This window comes from Mesoplodon mirus, assembly GCF_964341445.2.
Source record: "Mesoplodon mirus genome assembly, chromosome: 15".
Lineage (NCBI taxonomy): Eukaryota > Metazoa > Chordata > Mammalia > Artiodactyla > Ziphiidae > Mesoplodon > Mesoplodon mirus.
The window spans coordinates 36,481,058-36,500,611 of NC_138991.1; the positions used below are offsets into that span (position 1 = coordinate 36,481,058).

Genomic DNA, 19,554 nt, shown 5'->3' on the forward strand with positions numbered 1-19,554 from the left:
TGGCTAAGACTCCACGCTCCCAATGCAGGGGGCCTAGGTTCAACCCCTGGTCAGGGAACTAGATCCCACATGCTGCAACTAAAGATCCTACATGCCGTAACTAAGATGCAGCGCAGCCAAATAAATAAATAAATATTAAGAAAAAAAGATATTAAGAACTAGAAACCTAAAGGTAACATTTAGAATATATTATCCAATACACATTCCATCTCACCTGACAAAAGTCACTGAAACTCTTAAGTAGTCAAGCACAGTTATTTTTTCCAACTTTATTTCTCAGCTCTCCAGGTTGAAATATGACATCTTAAGAAATAAAATGATCACAATCTAGTTCATAATTCATGTACCAATGTACTAATGCCAAAGGGCAACTACTGCACAAACCTGAGAAATGTGTAAATAAAGTTCAAGAATTTCCATTTTCTAAAAAAATAAATTATATATATGGATATCCAATTCTCCAGAACCATCTGTTGAAAAGACTATCTTTTCTTCACTTAATTACCTTTCCACCTCTATCAAAAAGCAGCAGTGTGTGTGTGTGTGCGTGTGTGTATGTGTGTGTGTGTGTGCGTGCTCATGTCTATTTCTGGATGCTATTCTGTTCCACTGATCTACTGGTCTATCTTTATACCAATTTCACACGGTCTTAATACTTTACAATAAGGCTCAAAATCAGATAGCATTAGGACTCTAACTTTGCTGTTCTTTTTCAAAGTTGTTCTGGCTAGGTTTTTTGCATTACAATCAGCTTGGCAATCCCTACAAACAAGCTGCTGGGATTTTACTATTAATTGTATTGAATCTATACGTCAATTTGGGAAGAACTGACATCTTAACAATATTTAGTTTTCTGACCAATGAACAAAGTCTACTTCTCCATCATTTAAGGCCTTCTTTAATTTCCCTAAGCAGTGTTTTATAGTTTTGTGTATAGGTCTTACACATCTTTTGTCAGATTTACTCCCAGAGTATTCCAGATTTTTTGATGTTACTATAAATGGTATTGAATTTTTAAATTTCAATTTCCAACTGTTTGCTGCTAACACATAGAAATACAAATTGTTTTTTTGTATAGTGGGCCCTTCATTTCCACGGGTTCCATATCTGTGGATTCAACCAACCACGTATCGAAAACATTAAAAACAAAAAAAAAAAAAGGAAAAAAGAAAGAAAGAAAAAAAAAAAGAAATTCCAAAAAGCAAAATATGAATTTGCTTCACACTGGCAACTATTTACACAGCATTTACATGTGTATTAGGTATTATAAGTAATCTACAGGTGACTTAACGTATACTGCAGGATGTGCATAGGTTAAATACAAACACTACACTATTTTATATATGGGACTTGAGCATCTGCAGATTTTGGTATCCACAGGGTCCTGGAACCAATCCTCCACAGATACCAAGGGATGACTGTATTTATCTTGTATCCTGCTACCTTGCTAAACTCACTTATTAGTTCTAGTACCTTATATGGTAGATTCCATGAGATTTTCTACATAGACAATCGTGTTGTCTGCAATTTTACTTCTTCCTTTCCAATTTGGATGCCTTTTACTTCTTTTTCTGACTAGAACCCCCAGTACAATATTAAGTAGAGTAGGAAAGCAGACATTCAGTCTTTTATCATTAGGTATGATGTTAGCTGTAGGTTGTTATTCTGTAAATATTATTTATCAGGTTGAAGAAGTTTCTTTCTATTTGCAGTTTTCTGGGAGTTTTTATTAGGAATTTGGATTTTGTCGAATGCGTTTTGTGTGTAAATTGAGATGATCATATGGTTTATCAGTAAGGAGAATTAGAAATTTAAAACCTTGCATTCTTAGGATAAACCCCACTTAGTCATAATGTATTATCCTTTTAACATAATGTTGGATTTCACTTGCTAAAATTTTTATTAGAACTTTTACATCTAGGTTCACAAGAGAGCTTTGTGAACATACTTTTTATTCTTAGTCTGTGGCTTTTTCTTGTGCTTATACGGTTTTCGTATCAGGGTAATGCTGACCTCATAAAATGATCTGTGAAGAATTCCCTCCTCTTCTATTTTCTGAAATAACATATAGAATTGGTATTATTTCTTCCTTAAATGTTTGGTAGAATTCACCAGTGACAACATCTGGGCCTGAAGTTTTCTTTGTGGGATGATTTTAATTACAAATTCAATTTATTTAATAGATACAGGGCCATTAAAGGTTTCTATTTCTTCTTCAGTCGGTTTTGGTAGTTTGTGTCTTTCAAGGAATGTTTTCATTTAAATTGTCAGATTTATTGGCATGAAGGTGTTAATAATATTCCCTTATTACTCTGTCAACATCTGTAGGCTCTGTTGGGATATCACTTAATTCTTCATATTGGTTAATTCGTGTCTTCTCTCTTTTTTACCTGAGTTTGCCTACAGGTTTATTAATTTTATTGATCTTCTCAAATTACCAGCTTTTGGTTTCACTGATTTCCTCTATGGTGTTCCTGTTTTCTATTTTATTGATTTTGCTCTGATTTTTACTAATTCCTTTCTTCTTCTGTTTCCTTTGGGTTCTTTTTCTTATTTCCAAGGTAAAAGCCAAGGTCAACGATTTGAGACCTTTCTTTTTTTTCTAACAGATGTTTAGTGCTATACATTTCTCCTAAACACTACTGTAAGCAGTATCTCACAAATTCTAATATACTGTATTTTCATTTTCATTCAGTTCAAAATATTATCTAATTTCCCTTTTGATTTCTTCTTTAATCTATGAGTAAGTTAAAGGTATGTTATATAGTTCCCAGTTATTTGCAGAGTTTCCAGATATGTTATTGATTTCTAATTTAATTCCATTCTGGTCAGAGTATATACTTTGTATGATTTGAACCCTTGTAAGTTTACTGACTTTTTTTATGGCCCAGACTATGGTCTACCATCATAAACTATGCATTTGAAAGGAATGTGTATTCTGCAGTTATTAGGTGGAATGTTTTATAAATGACAATTAGGTCAAGTTGGTTGATAATGTTATTCAGGTTTTCTATATTCTGGCTGACTTTTTCTCTACTCTTTCTACCAGTTATTGAGAAAGGGGGAGGGGGCTGAAATCTCCATCTATAATTTTGACTGGTCTATTTCTTTTGGTAGTTCTATTTTTGCTTCATGTACTATGAAGCTCTCATTAGTAAATACATAAACATTAAGGACTGCTGTGCCCTCTTAATAAACTGATCCCTCTGTCATTACGAAATGCTTCTTTATTCATGGTAATATTCTTTGTCCTGAAACCTACTTTGTCTGATACTTATATAGCCATACCAGATTTCTTCTGACTAATGTTAGGATGGTATCCTTTTTCCACCTTTTTAATATTATTCTATTTGTATCTTTCTTATAGGCAGCAGATAGTCGCGTGTTGCTTTCTTATCCAATTTGACAATCTCTACCTTTTAAGTGAAGTCTTTAGAACATTTATATTACACATAATTACAGATATGGTTAGGTACTTTCTTTCTATTTGGCTTATCAAAACTAAAAACTTGTGCTCTTCAAAAAACACTGTTAAGAGAATAAAAACACAAGCCCTAGATTGGGAGAAAAAGCAAAAGCACATACCTAATAAAGGATTTGTATGCAGAATATATAAATAAGTCTCACAACTTAAAAACAAGAAAATAAACAATTTAAATTTAAACTAAATTTTAAAATAGACAAAGATCTGAATAGACACTTCACCAAAGAAAATACAAATAAAAGGATAGCAACAAACACATAAGGTGCTCAACATTATTAGTTATCGAGAGTAAATATTCAAGAATAAAAACCTTAGTCAAAGGGCATAGTCCACTGTATTCAATAATGCCAAAGCATTTAAAAAATAGTTAGCAGTGAATGAGCAGCTCCAGATTCCTGTCAAAACCTGGCATTATTTTGACTTTTTCTTATTTACTAATCTGATGAGTATAAAATGATCTCACTATGGTTTCAAGTTGATTTCCTAGATTACTAATGAATTTAAACATCTTTTCATATGTTTATGGACACGCCTATCTCCCTAACCTCTCTCTCCCTCTTCCTGGAACTCTTCCTCTTCCACCTTGCAGATGTGTGCAGAGTATCTTCCTTTTGCCACTCCATATCTGTCTCCAGTCTTCTCTGCCTTGCTCTGTGCTTAAACAGGCTGATCTTTATGAACTACATCAAAGGGCTCCCTTGCCCTCTAGATTTTGGTGAGTTCCACCCATGGGAAGTATAAGCAGAAAATCATATGGTATATTCATTCCACCGTCTCCCTAGCAGGTTGGTTACTTCTCACTATCAAAGTACTTTTCTACAATTACATTACTCTCTCCTAGTTCCTGTATCCACTCCCTCCCCTCATTTACTTGGGGTTCAGAAGTAGTAAAGCCTCTCCGCTATTGACAGCCATGAGGTACTTTAACCTTGTTAGTTTTCCTTGACCTAGATCAGACTGTTGTCTGCTGTGTGTAGTTCCTTTATTAAACTCAATTCGATTACACCATATGAATATGCCATCTGTTTCCTGCCAGGACACTGAATGATATAGTGTGTGATTAAAACCCAATGATGATTCCACAGACAATTACAAAATTTAAAAAAAGTAGCTAGGAGATACAAGGAGTCAAAGTAAATTAAGGAAAGAACAAAGACTTTGGAACCAGATAGACACAGACTTACTAGCTATTGTTGGGCTACCTAAGCCATTCCCCTCCTCCTCTTCTCTTGCCAGCCTGTCTCTTTTGAGGCTTTATAAAAAAAGGTAGTATTCACTTTCTCAGCCCCGCCTGCAGCTAAGGATGGATTATGTAAGCCATGGTCTAGGCAATAACATGTAAAGATAAAAGGGGACAAGAGGAATATGCTTCTGGTAAAGATTTTCTTACTGTGCTTAGATATTTGCTCACTCTGAATTGCGAGTGAGCAAACAATTGTGCTCACAGTCACAATTTCACAACCAAGAGGCAACAAAGCTAAGGACAAAACCAAACACACCAAGAAAAGCAGAGCAGAAAGGCAGAGAGACGGAGTTTAAGTCCTTGACAATATTATTCAGCCTCTATACCAAACTTGGAATTGCCTGCCTCTAAGACTTATTATGTGAGATAATCAAATGTCTTCATTGGTTAAGCCGATGCTACTCAAAATGTTGTCCCCAGAGTGTTCGTATCATCACATCCTGGAGCTTGTTAGAACTGCACACTTTCAGGCCCTACCCTAGACCTTTTGAATCAAGCTCTCAAGGGATGGGGCCCAAGAATGTACATTCAGTAATCCTCTAAGTGATTTTATTTAGGCTAAAGTTTGAGAAGTCCAGGCCACTGTCAGTCAGCTATTTCATTACATACAGATGAAATCACTAGTGCTAACTAGTACATTATATCAACCTGAACAAGCTACTTAAACATCTGCGCCTGTTTACCACCTCACCTTTCTGTGCACATTCTCTAAGACATTATGTAAAGCAACTAGCCCAGTATCCAGTACATACAGAAATTCAACAAATGTTAGTTCCCATCCGCCTGAATCTTACTCAGGTTTTCAAAGGATTATACAGAGATTGCTTTAGTGTTACATAAACAGTTTACCTATCTACTTTAGTAAAACCTTTAGTAACAGTAATAGCTAACCTACCTATTTACTTCAGTAATAGTTATCCTTTAGTAATGGGCTGGAAAATTTAAAAATTTAAATAGAAAAAGAAAACAGTCAACTCAATCACTGTTGCAGGGAAATGAAATCTTTTGCCTATAGATTCCATAGATTTAGACTAAAAATATCTAAAGGTCTTTTAAACAAAGTATGAATAAAATGACAAAACAAAAAAAGCCAATACAGCATCGAGTTATCAAAAAGGGACAAAACAGGGAAAACAAGGTTGCAATGATACACAGTCTAACAATTACTGTAATAGTCAACATTCTCAATAACAAATGTGGTTCTAAAACTTGGTGATTAGGGACTTCCTTGGTGGCGCAGTGGTTGGGAATCCACCTGTCAACACAGAGGACATGGGTTCGATCCCTGGTCTGGGAGGATCCCACACACCACGGAGCAGCTGAGCCCGTGCGCCACAACTACTGAGCCTGCACTCTAGAGCCCACGAGCCACAACTACTGAAGCCCGTGCTCCACAGCAATGAGAAGCCCTCGCACCACAACGAAGAGTAGCCCCCGCTCGCCACAACTAGAGAAAGCCCGCCCACAGCAACGAAAACCCAACACATTAAAAAAAAAAAAATTGGTGATTAAAATATTTGATATTAAGTAAAGTGGACTTCAAATGTAAAACAATTTTACTCACATAGAAATATATTCTATAATCTATGCTGGAAGCTCCAATCCTGACATTTGGTGAGTCAAATCACATTAAAAAAATAAATAAAAATAGGCACTCACCTCAAAATCACACTCTTCTCCCACAGCATATTTGGTCATGATCTCCAACCAAGCAGTATCTACTAACTTCTCTAAGGAGGCTGTGTTATGGTGAACCATTTCCAGAACAAGTTTCTCATACCAGGCAGGGAACTCCTCCTTCAAACTAAACAAACATGTCATCAGTTACCAAGAAAATGCAGGAGAGCCTATCCAGAGAGTTATTCAGATCAATTCAAAAAGCTCTTTACCAAATACATGCAAGGCACTGGAGAATACAAAGATTAAAACCTATGTGGTATACAAGTTAAAAAAAAGAACTTTTAAATAGCTTTGTCTGACTGACCTATCCATGTTAATTTTCTCATCTATAAAATGGAAATAATAAGCACATCATTAGTAAGGTTGAACATTTTCCCATTCGTTTGTTTTTGCAGTTGACTTCCCTTTTCAGGTATGAATTCTTTATACTTATCCTTTGCCCAATTTTTGGTTGGGAGACCATAACTTAATTATTATGTCTCAATCAATAAAAATGCATTCCTTCATTTAGTTCTCACAATACCTTGTGAGGGGTCTAGAATTTTCATTTTATTGATAAGAAAAATAAATCATGAATGGTTAACATGTTGGAACCATGATTTGAACTCCTTGCAAAGTGAAACAATGATGTACCACTTTTCATTTATTAAACTAGCAAAAAAGAACTTTAATTATCACACCCTGATAGGAGCAAGTGAATGGTGCAAAATAGCACACATACTCTGCCAAAAGCCCATGTTTCAACTCTTTTAGAAAGCAGTTTGACAACAGTTAGGAGAACTGTCATAGGTACACAAAGATATTCACTGCTGGATTCTTGATGACAGCAGAAAATGGGAAGCAACCTAAATGGAGAGTTGTTAGATATCCAATTCTGACCAGATAGTTTAACATATGTGTTACAGGGCAAAAGGGAGGATCAGGCATGAGAATATTCATACAGATGCAAGTAGTAGGTTCATTATCATACTACAATATTCTCAATCACTCTCTGTGCTGTTCATAACAAATGTTCCTACAACTGCTAGACTTAAAAGCTCTTATCATACTCCGTTCACAATTAACCTACCAAGTTATCTGCTATTTCCCTCATGATCAATAACCTTCAAGTCTCCCTGCCTTTGTTAAGACTGTTACCTTTGTCCTCTCCCCACTGTCTTCCCTCCCAGCTTAATCACCCTTCCAAGATGTCCTCAGACTTCCTTAATTCCATGAGGCCTTTCCTGGCCCCTATAAATTCACTGTCTCTTTCCATTAAGCCTCCCAGTCACTCAGGCTTAAAGCTTCATTGTCTGTGGTTATTTCTGGGGAGTGAAGTTGGACAATGATGTTCAGATTCTTTCACTAACTCTGTATTGTTTACATTCTTATAACAAGTATACATTTCTTTTATAATCAGAAAAAAGTATTTCTACTTTGAATAAAAATTATAAAACCTCACCGTCTTTTTCAACAATTTCTCCCATTACCCCTTATATTCTATTAGCTATCAAATCACATAAAACATTCCCTAAGTGTGTTTTTCAGAACTTCCCTCTGTTGTAATGGGTTCGAAGGTCGAATAAGTTTAAAACCCATAAGATTAAACCAAGCTAGAGTTTCTTTACTAGAGTCTTCTGAAAATCTTTAATGTGTATTATGACTTTTCAAGAACAAAGTTTGTAGTGGTTTTCCAAAATTATGACCAAACCCCCTTTTTCAGAATGTAAATCCATCTCATTCTTTCTATTCCCAGTAATGCCATGGCTCCCGACCTGAATACTCTTAGCTAGCCTACACAGACTTCCCACCTTCCTCTTCCCTCTCTAACTCATCTTGCACACCGCTTCCAGATTAATCTTCTCAAAGCACAACCCCAATCATCAAAACTGTCATATGTGCCTCTGCTGTTCAAAAAGCACTGCTGTCCTCACATTGGTCACTGAAGTAAATACAAACGTCTCATCTTGCTTTCTGCAACTGGGCACAAACTACCCTTCAACTGTTACTGTCTTCATTAAGTCTCATGGAGTTTTCCCTAGCAACTCTAGGTTAGTCTCTCTAACCTCTAAATTCCCACCGTACTTCTCTTTGTGTGCAGGAAAGCAACTTATTTTCATCTGTTTTGCAAAGAGCAAACAGTAAGTGCTTATACAGTACAGAGGATTGTGCCTAGGCACTGTGACCAATACAAGAATAAGTCAAACATGAGACCTGCCCTCAAGTTTACAGGCTACTGCAGGGGGTCAGCAACAGCCCATGAGCCAAATCCACCCTGCTCCCAGTTTTTGTAAATAAAATTTTACTGGAACCTAGTCACTCCCATTCATTTACGTATTATCACTGGCTGTTTTCACTGTACAACCTTAAAGTTGAATAGCTGAGACAGAGACCACATGGCCCACAAACCCTAAAATATTTACTAACTGGCACTTTACAGAAAAGGTAGGCCAACCCCAAGCCTAGTATACTAAACAGGGCATATACGTAAGTAACAATAATCCAAAACAGCACTACGTCAGTGACCCAAGCAAAGAAGAAACAGGCACCAGGTTAACAGACTGCACTAATTATTAATCAGTGATGGAAGCATTACTAGACCCCAGGTCTCAACTAAAGGTTGTGCTCTGTTACACAGGCAAAAGAGCAGAATGGTATTAATTACTAAACTGTATGCTCTCTGCTTATATACTATCAAGAGAAGTCAATGAGAAGTCCACAGAAAAAGTTTTTACTCCAAATTTCTAAAAGAGTACTGTTTTTTTATAGTAGCTAGAAACGGAGTATAACCTTTAAAATTTGTGAATCACTATATTGTACTCTTGCAACATATAATACTGTATATCAAATATACTTCAATTAAAAAAAAAACCACTAAAAAAAAGGGGGTACTGTTTTATCATCCCTAGTTTCTACTTATCTTCTGCATGCTTCTACTGCCTAAATTCTGAGTGTTTTTTTTGAGAGACTACCCAGACAAATAGGCCCTTTGAAAACAGACAGGATTTTTAAGACACCTCATTCAACCACCCCACTCAGATAAACTGTCTTCAAACTGTGTACTTATTTTTGATAGCTACTTTAAATACTATCTTAAATTTCAAATGACCACAAAATAAAGAAAACTTTCTGCTAATTTGCTGCCTCCATATTACTTCTAGATTATATCAGCTTCCTTTGCTTAGAACCACATTTCCAGAGTATTTACAAGGTAAAAGTATACAGCAAGAACACTCAAAAGCCTAGTAAATACCTAAATAAGTGTACACACAACTATATATTCCACATACTGTTACTTGCAAAATGACAATAGGCAAGACACCAGTACATTATACTAACGTAATATATTCCAATTTATGCCACATAAATTTAAATACAAATATTGTTTTACGGTTAATATTCCCTCTTTCCTAATAAATGTGAAGATAGCGCTAGAAGGGCAGTGCTTCTACTACTTACAGTTCAGCAACTTCCTGTTCCTCCTCCCAGGCCTCTTTGTGTGTTAGCTGACTGCTTCCGGTACTCTTACACGTCCAAATGCGCTCACTGTATCTTTCCAAGCGGGCTTCATACTCTCTGTTAGCAGTGGCTCAGGAACACAATATTCAAGCAACAGAGACAACTAATCCACAAAATACTTATCATACATGGGAAAAAACTATAGTATCCTTTCTATAATGTACAGCATAAGATAAAACTGAAATCAGAGTTTTCAATTGGCAAATCCAAACAAGATGATTAACACTAAAAAGTATGGTTAGGACCGTCTACAACTGTGCTTTCTTCAATTCACCCAAGTTTCATTTCACAAGCCTCACACAGTACTAAAAATTAGTAAGAAAAAATAAAGGCAAAATAAAATACAAGACACAAGGAATAAGAATTTAAGGTATGTGAAACTGTTACACAACTCAGATGGTCAGCAAGTTTAAGAATCAGTTCCACAGTAAGATGAGATGGCTCCAGCAGTCTCACAGGCAGTTTGGAATAACTCCATGCATATGCTAATGATCCATTTACTAACAGCCTTCCAGTCTACCTTGGAAACACTTGTTGATTCTCTAAGGTTTAAAAAATAAATTCCGGGGCTTCCCTGGTGGCGCAGTGGTTGAGAGTCCGCCTGCCGATTCAGGGGATGCAGGTTCGCGCCCCGGTCTGGGAAGATCCCACATGTCACGGAGCGGCTGGGCCCGTGAGCCATGGCCGCTGAGCCTGCGTGTCCGGAGCCTGTGCTCCGCAACGGGAGGGGCCCCAACAGTGAGAGGCCCGCGTACCGCAAAAAATAAAAAAATAATAAAAATAAAATAAATTCCATAAAGTACTAAAAATAATTCTGGTTATGTTATCTCCAATAATACCACATCCACAAGTTGTTTACCAGTCATTATTCCGTCTCTGCGAGGGAGATGGAGGAAGAGATCCTATAACTAGTGCCATGTATATGGTAACTTCCCATACCATCCCAATTGTAATTCATTATCACCCAGCCATATTCAAATTCAAATGACAAGTAACTAATTTACTTTATGCACAGCAAAAGATGTTATGCAGGAAAATAAACTTACACCACAACTAGAGAATTAGCTGCCAATCTCTGTACTTTCCAAGTGACAGTTTTTATATATAATGGTTGAAATAAAAAGTATTTAAACAGCTCCCCTTGTAATATTACCTCACAACTAAACAAATAATTCATTCTTAATATAAAAGAGACTCTTGGTTTTCTAGGGTTATGATCAGTTAAAAGACGAATGACAGGGATAAATCCAAAAATAATCCCAAACTGTAGTTGTAGTCAATAGTATAAGGACCTTCTCTCACCATATCATTCTCTGGATCTGCCAAAAACAAAGCAATATCTCTCTTTTCCTCACCGGGCTGTTGCTAATATTTAAATGATTAAACAAAATAGAGCACCAGTAAAAATCAGGAGATTTTTAGAAAGCTATGTACATAGAAAGCTATGTAAATCCAATCACTGAAAACTTATAAAATCCCATAGAGAAAAGGAAATAGCATGGTTTCTACAGGGACATTACCATAACTAACTTATCAACAAAATGGATTTGTTTTCTGTTTGCCTGTTTGCACCTGGGGAGGGGAGGTAAAATAAAGAATCAGTACGTGGATTTATTTAAACATTCAAAAAGCTTAGTAACATTCTAATATATCATTCAGCTACACTGAAGAAATTCACTGTGTAATCAGAGAGAATGTGAGATTAACAAATGTCCTAAAGAGATATTATTAGATATTATTAGTTGTTATTTTAAAAAGGAGGAATAATCTGGGAATTTCCGTAATGTGGGAATTTCCTGGTGGTCCAGTGGCCGAGAGCACGGGTTCAATCCCTGGTCAGGGAACTAAGATCCTGCAAGTCACGAGGCTCTGCCTGGGGGGGGGGGGGAGTAGGAATAAGGTGCCCAGTCCATTCTCCTTCGATCAAGACCCATATGGCCAATAACACACAAGACTGCTGTCACCTGGATGCCTCAGTAATCCCTCAAATCCAACTTCTTCTAAAACTAAACTCCTACTACTCCTCCACTCCCTCCCAAACTTGCTCTTTAACAGATACTCCCAATCTCACTGAATGGCCCTAGTGTCCAAGTCAGAAATCAGGGAATCATCCTAACCTCTTCAGTCCCTAACTGTAACCACTTAGGTGTTTCTCAATTAAGTCCTTTCTCTCCAATAAAAGAACCATTATCCAAATCCAGCTTTTGATCCTCATTTCTCATCCAGTCTTAACACTTTAAAACATGTTAATTGGCCTTACTGGTAATCCTCTTCTTCTCTGGTCCTTTGTGATTCTCACACTCACAACCTTTTTTCTCAGTCTTGTTTTTAAACCCATTTCTTCTGATTTAAAAATCTCATTTGGCCTCAGGCCTCCTAAAATACAAATATGTTGTTGCAAAGGGAAAAATCCTCTGGCCCCCCCAGTTCTGAAAATCACTCCACCCATCAAGATTTTATTGTGTTTTATTTTCTATGATTTTTATTATTTTAAGGGAAAAAAAGGAGGAAACTTCTTTTTCCAACTTTTTTCAAACAATATGTATTTAAATACCAAATATTGATTGATTGAGTGTGGTTTTTCAAATAGTCTCTTCTACCCTAATACAGATCTTTCGTACCCTCCTTTGAAAATCATCATCAGTATAGCATTCTCATTCTGGGTGACTTCATCCATGCCCGTAACTTCAACTACTATCTATATATGCTAATAACTTCTATCACCAGCTCAGTCCCCTCTCTCTGAACTCCAGGCCCATATATATACTAGCAACATATACATCTCCATTTGGATATACTCAGCAATTCCATGTAAGAACCTCCCCAACTAAACACTTCACTTCCTATCCATCCCCCACCACCCTTGACAGTCAAAACAAAAGAAACACTTGATCCTCTTCCATGAAACCCCACACCTCAGATTGGGACTCAAACCCAATCACATTTCAGATGGGACTTGAACCCACAATCTCCCTGCTGAAACCACACACCTGGTCTCAGGACTAATGAAGCTCAGGTTCTTTATGCCTCAGTGCAGAAGGAATGCAGCGAGAAGCAAAGCCATAGGCAAGAAGTAGATTTATTAATATAGGATGCTTGTGAAGGATGCAAGCAGTCAGGCAAGGGAGTTTTCCCCAAGACCTAAGTGGGAAAGCAGATTTATTTAGGGAGATACACACTCCACAGACAGAGTGTGGGCCCTCTCAGAAGGCGATAGGCCCTGGAATATGGGATGGTTAGTTTTTATGGGCTGGGTAATTTCATAGGCTAAGCAATAGGAAGATTACTCCAACTATTTTGGGGAAGAGGCAGGGATTTCCAGGAATTGGACCACTGCCCACTTTCTGGCCTTTTACGGTTGGCCTCAAACAGTCAGGGCGCCTGCGGATGTCATTTACAATATTCTAATGTATCACAATGAGCGTATGATGAGGCTCAAGGTCTACTGAAGTAGATTCTTCCGCCAACTTGGGCCTAATCGGTTCTAACCACTTTATGTCCTCAGGGGCTATGTCATTCTTTTAAGGTTGTGCCCTGCCCCCTTCCCTCCTGTCTCACAGGGTCCTCTATATCAGAGAAGAACACCACTAACCAAGTGACAACCAAAACATAACCCTTGATTCCTCCCCAGTCACCAAACCCTGTCAAATTTACTTAATTTCAGAAATCCATCAACTGTACTTCTCTCCACCTCAAGGGCTAGTAAATTTATTTAGACCACAATTATCTATTGCCTAGATTCACCATCTAGTTGCCACTAGTCTCAAGGCTGCAGATCCATTCTCAATGCTGCAGCCACAGTGATCTTCCTAACCTAAAAGCCTGCTTCTTTCCTGTTCAAATTTTTCAACAGCCTCCACTAAATTTAAGGCAAAGTCCTAACTCCTCAGCCTATCTCACAAGGACCTGTGATGCACCCCTTTTCTGTATCTCTCATCACTGCATCTCCATTCCTACTTCTTCACTCCAGCCATATGAAACTTCTTTCAGGTTTTCAAAATCGGGAATTCCCTGGCGGTCCAGTGGTTAGGACTCAGCGCTCTCACTGCCAGGGGCCTGGGTAAGAGCCCTGGTCAGGAAACTAAGATCCCACAAGCTGCCGAGTGCAGCCAAAACAAACAAACAAACAAACAAACAAAAACAGCTCACTGAGATATAACTGGCAAAATAAACTAAATTCTAACCCTCCTTTGGATCTCAACTTAAAAGCAACCTTCCCCAGGAAACATTCTCTTAACCCTAAAATGTGGCAGACTGTACTATTCTTTCCAAATATCCACCTCTCTTCCCTAAGAGGATTCTACACCTCCACCCACTGCCATGTGGTTTGCAATGCCTCCTGGGAAGAGGAAAGCACATCCCCTCCCCACAGATGCTGGGCCCTGCCACATAACTTGCTTTGACCAACAGATGTGATAGACACCACTTCCAGGAAGAAGCTTAAACAGCTGTCATGGTTTCCTCCTGATCTTTCTGCCACTAGAAAAGGTCGCTGCAGACAGGGACTGCTCCTTCAGCCTGAAACTTGGAATAAGAAAAATGTGCCTTTGCTTTTTTTTCACCAGTTTCCTTTTTTTCAAATGTGGCCCTAGAAAAACTTTAATTACATGTGGCTCACATCATTTTTCTGTTGGATAGCACTATAAACCTAACGATTACGTCTAGGAATGAATGTCCTCTGACAGCACAATTTTTAACTGACTAGTCATTCAAATTAGATTAATTTCAAAGGTCTAAAACTGAAATTTCTACAACCACCCCTAACATTAGGTAGTTTTAAGTTTATGTAACTCTGTTCTGGTTATTACTTTGACTTATGCTAAGAGAAAAGTTAAAGAAAAAATAAAAATGAAAGGAGGGAAAAAAAAGCCCATGAGAAGGATATTCAGGGACTTCCCTGGTGGCACAGTGGTTAAGAATCCACCTGCCAATGCAGGGGACATGGGATCGAGCCCTGGGCTGGGAAGATCCCACAGGCCATGGAGCAACTAAGCCCATGCGCCACAACTCCTGAGCCCGCGGCCTGCAACTACTGGAGCCCGCACACCTAGAGCCCGTGCTCCACAACAACAGAAGCCACCGCAATGAGAAGCCCACGCACCACAACGAATACCCAACAGAGCCCCCCCCCAATAATAATAATTAATTAATTTTTTACAAAAAGAAGGATGTTGAGTCAGCTGGCTCTAAATCCTATTTCAGATTTTAGGTTACCAAAATAAGTCACTCTCTCTCAAATAACCGCTCAAAGCAAATGCCAATTGTGGTTTTTATGTTCCAGCGACTGCTGCACTTATAATTGCAGACAAAATGTCAAAGCAATTCTCCAAAGGTTGTGTAAGCTATAAATGATAAGTTCAAATCCTAGACTATCTCATTATGCATCTACTTTTTCAAGAGTTCAAGAGCTACTTCCTTACCACCATATGCTGCGCTTCTTTGTTCTCTTTAGCCTTGTAAGTATTGTTTCTTTCAATAAAGTACCTGATAGCCCGAAAGGAAGTGGCCCATAAAAGTATGGAGGTTAAATAAGCATAACTATAATGCTAAGAGTTCTAAGTGAGAAGACAAAGCACCAACTCAAGGTCTGCTTTTTATCTTATTTTCTCTCTTTGGACCAGTCTGTCATTAAGTTAAAAATAACTCTAATCTGATAATAACTTGTTACTTTAAAGAAATTAAATTATAAAAATCGACATAAGAGCTCAGTATTCTAACTGCCCAATAAAATCCTGTCTTGCAACTACAACTTAACCCCAGCTCTTAAAACACTCTAGGCAAATCAAGTTATTCTTGCCTAGAGCCAGAATAACTGTATATTCTAATACCCCCTCCTTATTATACCATCTAAAAGTTCTCATATTGATGCTACTAAGGTTATGAACTAGTTTCTAGGCTTCAGAAACTAGGATAAAGCAATACAAAAAAAAATTAATCTACAGCAGTCTACTTGTAGGTTCAGTTCCTCCTTAAAATCTATCTTGACTTAAACACAGTCAGTGTGAATTCTATTGTCAAATAATCACATCAAGAAGTGATTCCAATAAAGTTAATTTTTCCAACCAAGATCTACTGTCTTGCCTGCAGTAGTACTATCCTAGGAAGCAATGCACCACAGATTTAAAGCTATAGTACAATAAACATCAATATATAACCCAGTCATTAAATGTGTGCATCATTCACAACCACTGTAAGTTTAATGAAGATGTACAATACCTTCAAGAACACAATGCTCACAGCTTTAAGCCAATAAAACACCATACAAATTTGCCATAGAATATACATGCAACCAAAAGGTAGGTACTAGGAGAAAATTAATATGAAGTCCTATTAAAACATAATTATAACTATAAATTAAGAACTGGAAATAACAATACTTCAAATGCAGCAGTTACCCAACCACATACTTGTTCTCCTCTATGAAATTACTAATAGCCTAATAAAGAAATATGCCAGGACTTCCCTGCTGGCACAGTGGTTAAGAATCCTCCTGCCAATGCAGGGGACACAGGTTCGAGCCCTGGTCCGGGAAGATCCCACATGCCGCGGAGCAACTAAGCCTGTGCGCCACAACTACTGAGCCTGTGCTCTAGAGCCCGTGTACCACAACTACTGAAGCCGGCGCGCTTCAGAGCCCGTGCTCCGCAACAAGAGAAGCCACCGCAGTGAGAAGCCTGCGCACCACAACAAAGAGTAGCCCCTGCTCTCCGCAACTAGAGGAAGCCCGCACACAGCAATGAAGACCCAACACAGCCAAAAATAAATAAATAAAATAAATAAATTAAAAAAAAAAAAAAAAAAGAAATATGCCAACCTGCCAACCACACAGTACAATTGTTTAAAAACCATCCTCAAAGTGCTTCCACTTGTAGAAATTACCAAGGGAGCAATTTTCCCCCAATATGTAACACAATTTAAGAACTCCTTTGTTAAAAGGGTTCTAAATACTGGTATGGGAAATTTTAAAGATGAAGAATTTTTATTAAATACATAACAGTTAAAAAGTTCCACGTATCAGTTTTCAACTGTCATCATTAAAAGAAACTCCTCATATGTATCACTGTATTTCAGTGATTTCAGTAAATGATATGAAAAAGCCGGGGCTGCCAGTTCTAAATTAGCTACCTACAGCCATTTTTTACAGAGCTCAGTACCTAGTACAGACTTAGAATTTGTCTCCTCCTTATCACAATTTCTGATACTCCACTAGAACCAGACCTGAAAAATCAACATCCAGTAATATTAGTGTGAATAACCATCAACTGCTCAAAAGATGACATCTGAAAAGGATATGGCAGATTCCCAAAAGTAATTTTTTACTTCACTGATGTTTTGGAATGTTATTTAAAAAACAACAACAAAAAAAAATTGGGCACTTTTAGAATAAAGTATTTGGTAGAGCTAGAGCACTTCTCCAAAACAATCCAAAAACCCTAACAGGACAAGAAAAAGAACCAGATTACCACTCCGACCCCTCCCGTAAATGCACCTTGTCATACCACAAACTGACACAAACAATGGACTAACATTATTAAAAGTGAAAGAACAGCATTCCATGTTCCTCTCTTGATTTACTTTCAGGGATGAGGTACGAAGAGCACTGAATTCTACTCCTGATTCTCATCATTTACGGAGTGTGTGACCTTTAGCAAGCCAACCTCAACTGTGTGGGCCCACTTGGCATACCCAGGCAGGAGAACCCCACCATCTCCAAGATCCATTTCAGCTCTGAGATGCTCTAGCTGCATTTCTTCAGGAGCCCTCCTAAAGCATGGACTCACTTGCCAAATCCCTTTGTATGTAAACACCTAACATCCACAAACTGCACTCAAACAAGAATGAGGTTATCCCATAAAGCATTACATTAAAGGGAGGATCAAAGAGAAATGAAATCAAATGATATAGCTCACACCGGCACTTCCTTCCATACTGAAGCAAGCAGACTGAAACTACTAAGAAATCAAGTCTTTCCAAAGGGAAAGGGGTGATAAAACTAAAGAATACATTACCCTTCACTCTTGAAGCTTTCTGTACACTAAAGAAAGCTTGATTCAGAAAACTTTTTTACACTTAAGCTTCAAAAAGGACGCATCTGGCATCCATAAAAAAAGTAAATAAGAGTCGTACAACTTTCAACTAAAAGACTAATAAGCTTGTACAAGAAACCTTAAGCAATGATTAGAAGAAAGGGTGCTTCTTATTTAAAACATCAGCCTCGTGTTTCTAAAATACAACATAAAAACTTTAAGCGTGTCTTTCTGAAACGTTGTTGAAAGACAAATACTGATCTCCTGTACATCGTCAAAATTCCAAATCTGTGCATGCCCAGGGAAGGAAGGCATCCGCTCCTCCAAGGTAACTTTTTTACTGCCTTTTCTCTAAGTCTGGACATTCATTCTTGGTATTGTGCCTCACAATCCTGTCAGTTCATCACCAGCCTAAAGTCCACTCGGGAGAAGCAAAACACAAATGTCCCCGCAGAGATCCGGGAAGACGCAGTCGCGACTTGTACAACCCAAATCACGAGGCCGCTCAAGTACAATTTCCAAAACTTAAGTGGAAGGCTTAATTTAAAAAGAAAAAAGCAGTAGCAAAGGAAACCCCGCTCAACCCTTGGTACTTAGGGCCTAAAACCAACCCCCTGGGGGGGGGGGCGGGATAGAGGGTCGTTCATCGACAGCGAGGCCCGGTGACAAAGTGCGGGGCCGAGGAAAGGATGGAGGGCGCAGGGCTCCAGGGCGGCCTGAGCCGGGCCGGCCCGCCCGCCCACCCCCCTGCAACGGCGGGCCTGGGGTTCACGCTCGGGGTGCTGGCCCGCCAGCGCCCGGCGCGCTGACAGCTGCCACCGGCGCGGGGCTGCGCGGCCCACCCCGCCCCACCCCACCCCGCGGGCGGCCTGGCCGGCGCGACTGGAAAAGGATACTCCCGGGTGCGGAAGGCCTCCTGAGTGTGCGCGATGGTGAAGAGCGGCTCCTCGCCGGGAAGCGGCTTCACCAGCGGGAAGGGCTTGCGGCCCAGGAGGGGCGCCATCGCGGAGACGGCAGCGGCGGGGAAGGCGGCTGCTCCTCAGCGAGCCCGCGGCGCAACACTAGGCCCCGCGGCCCGGAGCGAGCGCCTGGCTCCCGGGGGTGGGGTGGGGGAGGGGAGGGGTGAGAGGGCGGCGCGAACTCGGCTCCTTCACTGCTGGCGCCGCCGCGCTAGGGCCATGGAAAGGGACGCAAGGGCACAGAACTCCCACGCACACTGCCGCGCCGCCCCGAAGCCTCCGGCCAACCTTCGCTACGGGTCCCCGCGTTCGGCAGTCACGACTCGTCCTCAGCTGCACCGGAGGAAATTATTGAAAAATGGCGGGAGATTCCCCTCCTCCCCCAGGTCCGGCCAGCGCACACACTAACATGCTCCCCTGTGGCGCCGGTGGCGAGTGCTCCAATAGGCGGAGAGCTGGTCAGCACCCAGAGTTTATTGGCTTAGAGGAGCTGCCGCTCTGCGATTGGGTCCCTCCCCCTTCCCGGGCCGCCTAGTTAGGTTGCAGCGCACTAGAGGGCAGTATGAAGAGGTGAAAGGTCACGTTATGTAAGCGCCAGTGACAGGAGCGGGCCTCCAGCGGCGGAGTTGAAAGTGGGGGACAGCGGGGGACCGAAAGGCCGGG

General features: G+C 39.6%; 1 protein-coding gene across 1 annotated transcript in view; it reads right to left on the reverse strand.

The window, feature by feature from the left end:
* Positions 1–19,300, reverse strand: part of BAZ1B (bromodomain adjacent to zinc finger domain 1B) — a 67,734-nt gene extending 48,434 nt beyond the window's left edge. Inside the window, exons 1-3 of the mRNA XM_082600380.1 lie at positions 18,829–19,300; positions 9,846–9,962; positions 6,387–6,531 (exon numbers count right to left, since the gene is read on the reverse strand). Of these exons, the coding sequence (XP_082456506.1) occupies positions 6,387–6,531; positions 9,846–9,962; positions 18,829–18,935 (369 nt within the window). The 5' untranslated portion in view covers positions 18,936–19,300. The remainder of the gene's footprint in view (positions 1–6,386; positions 6,532–9,845; positions 9,963–18,828) is intronic.
* Between the last annotated feature and the right edge of the window lie 254 nt (positions 19,301–19,554).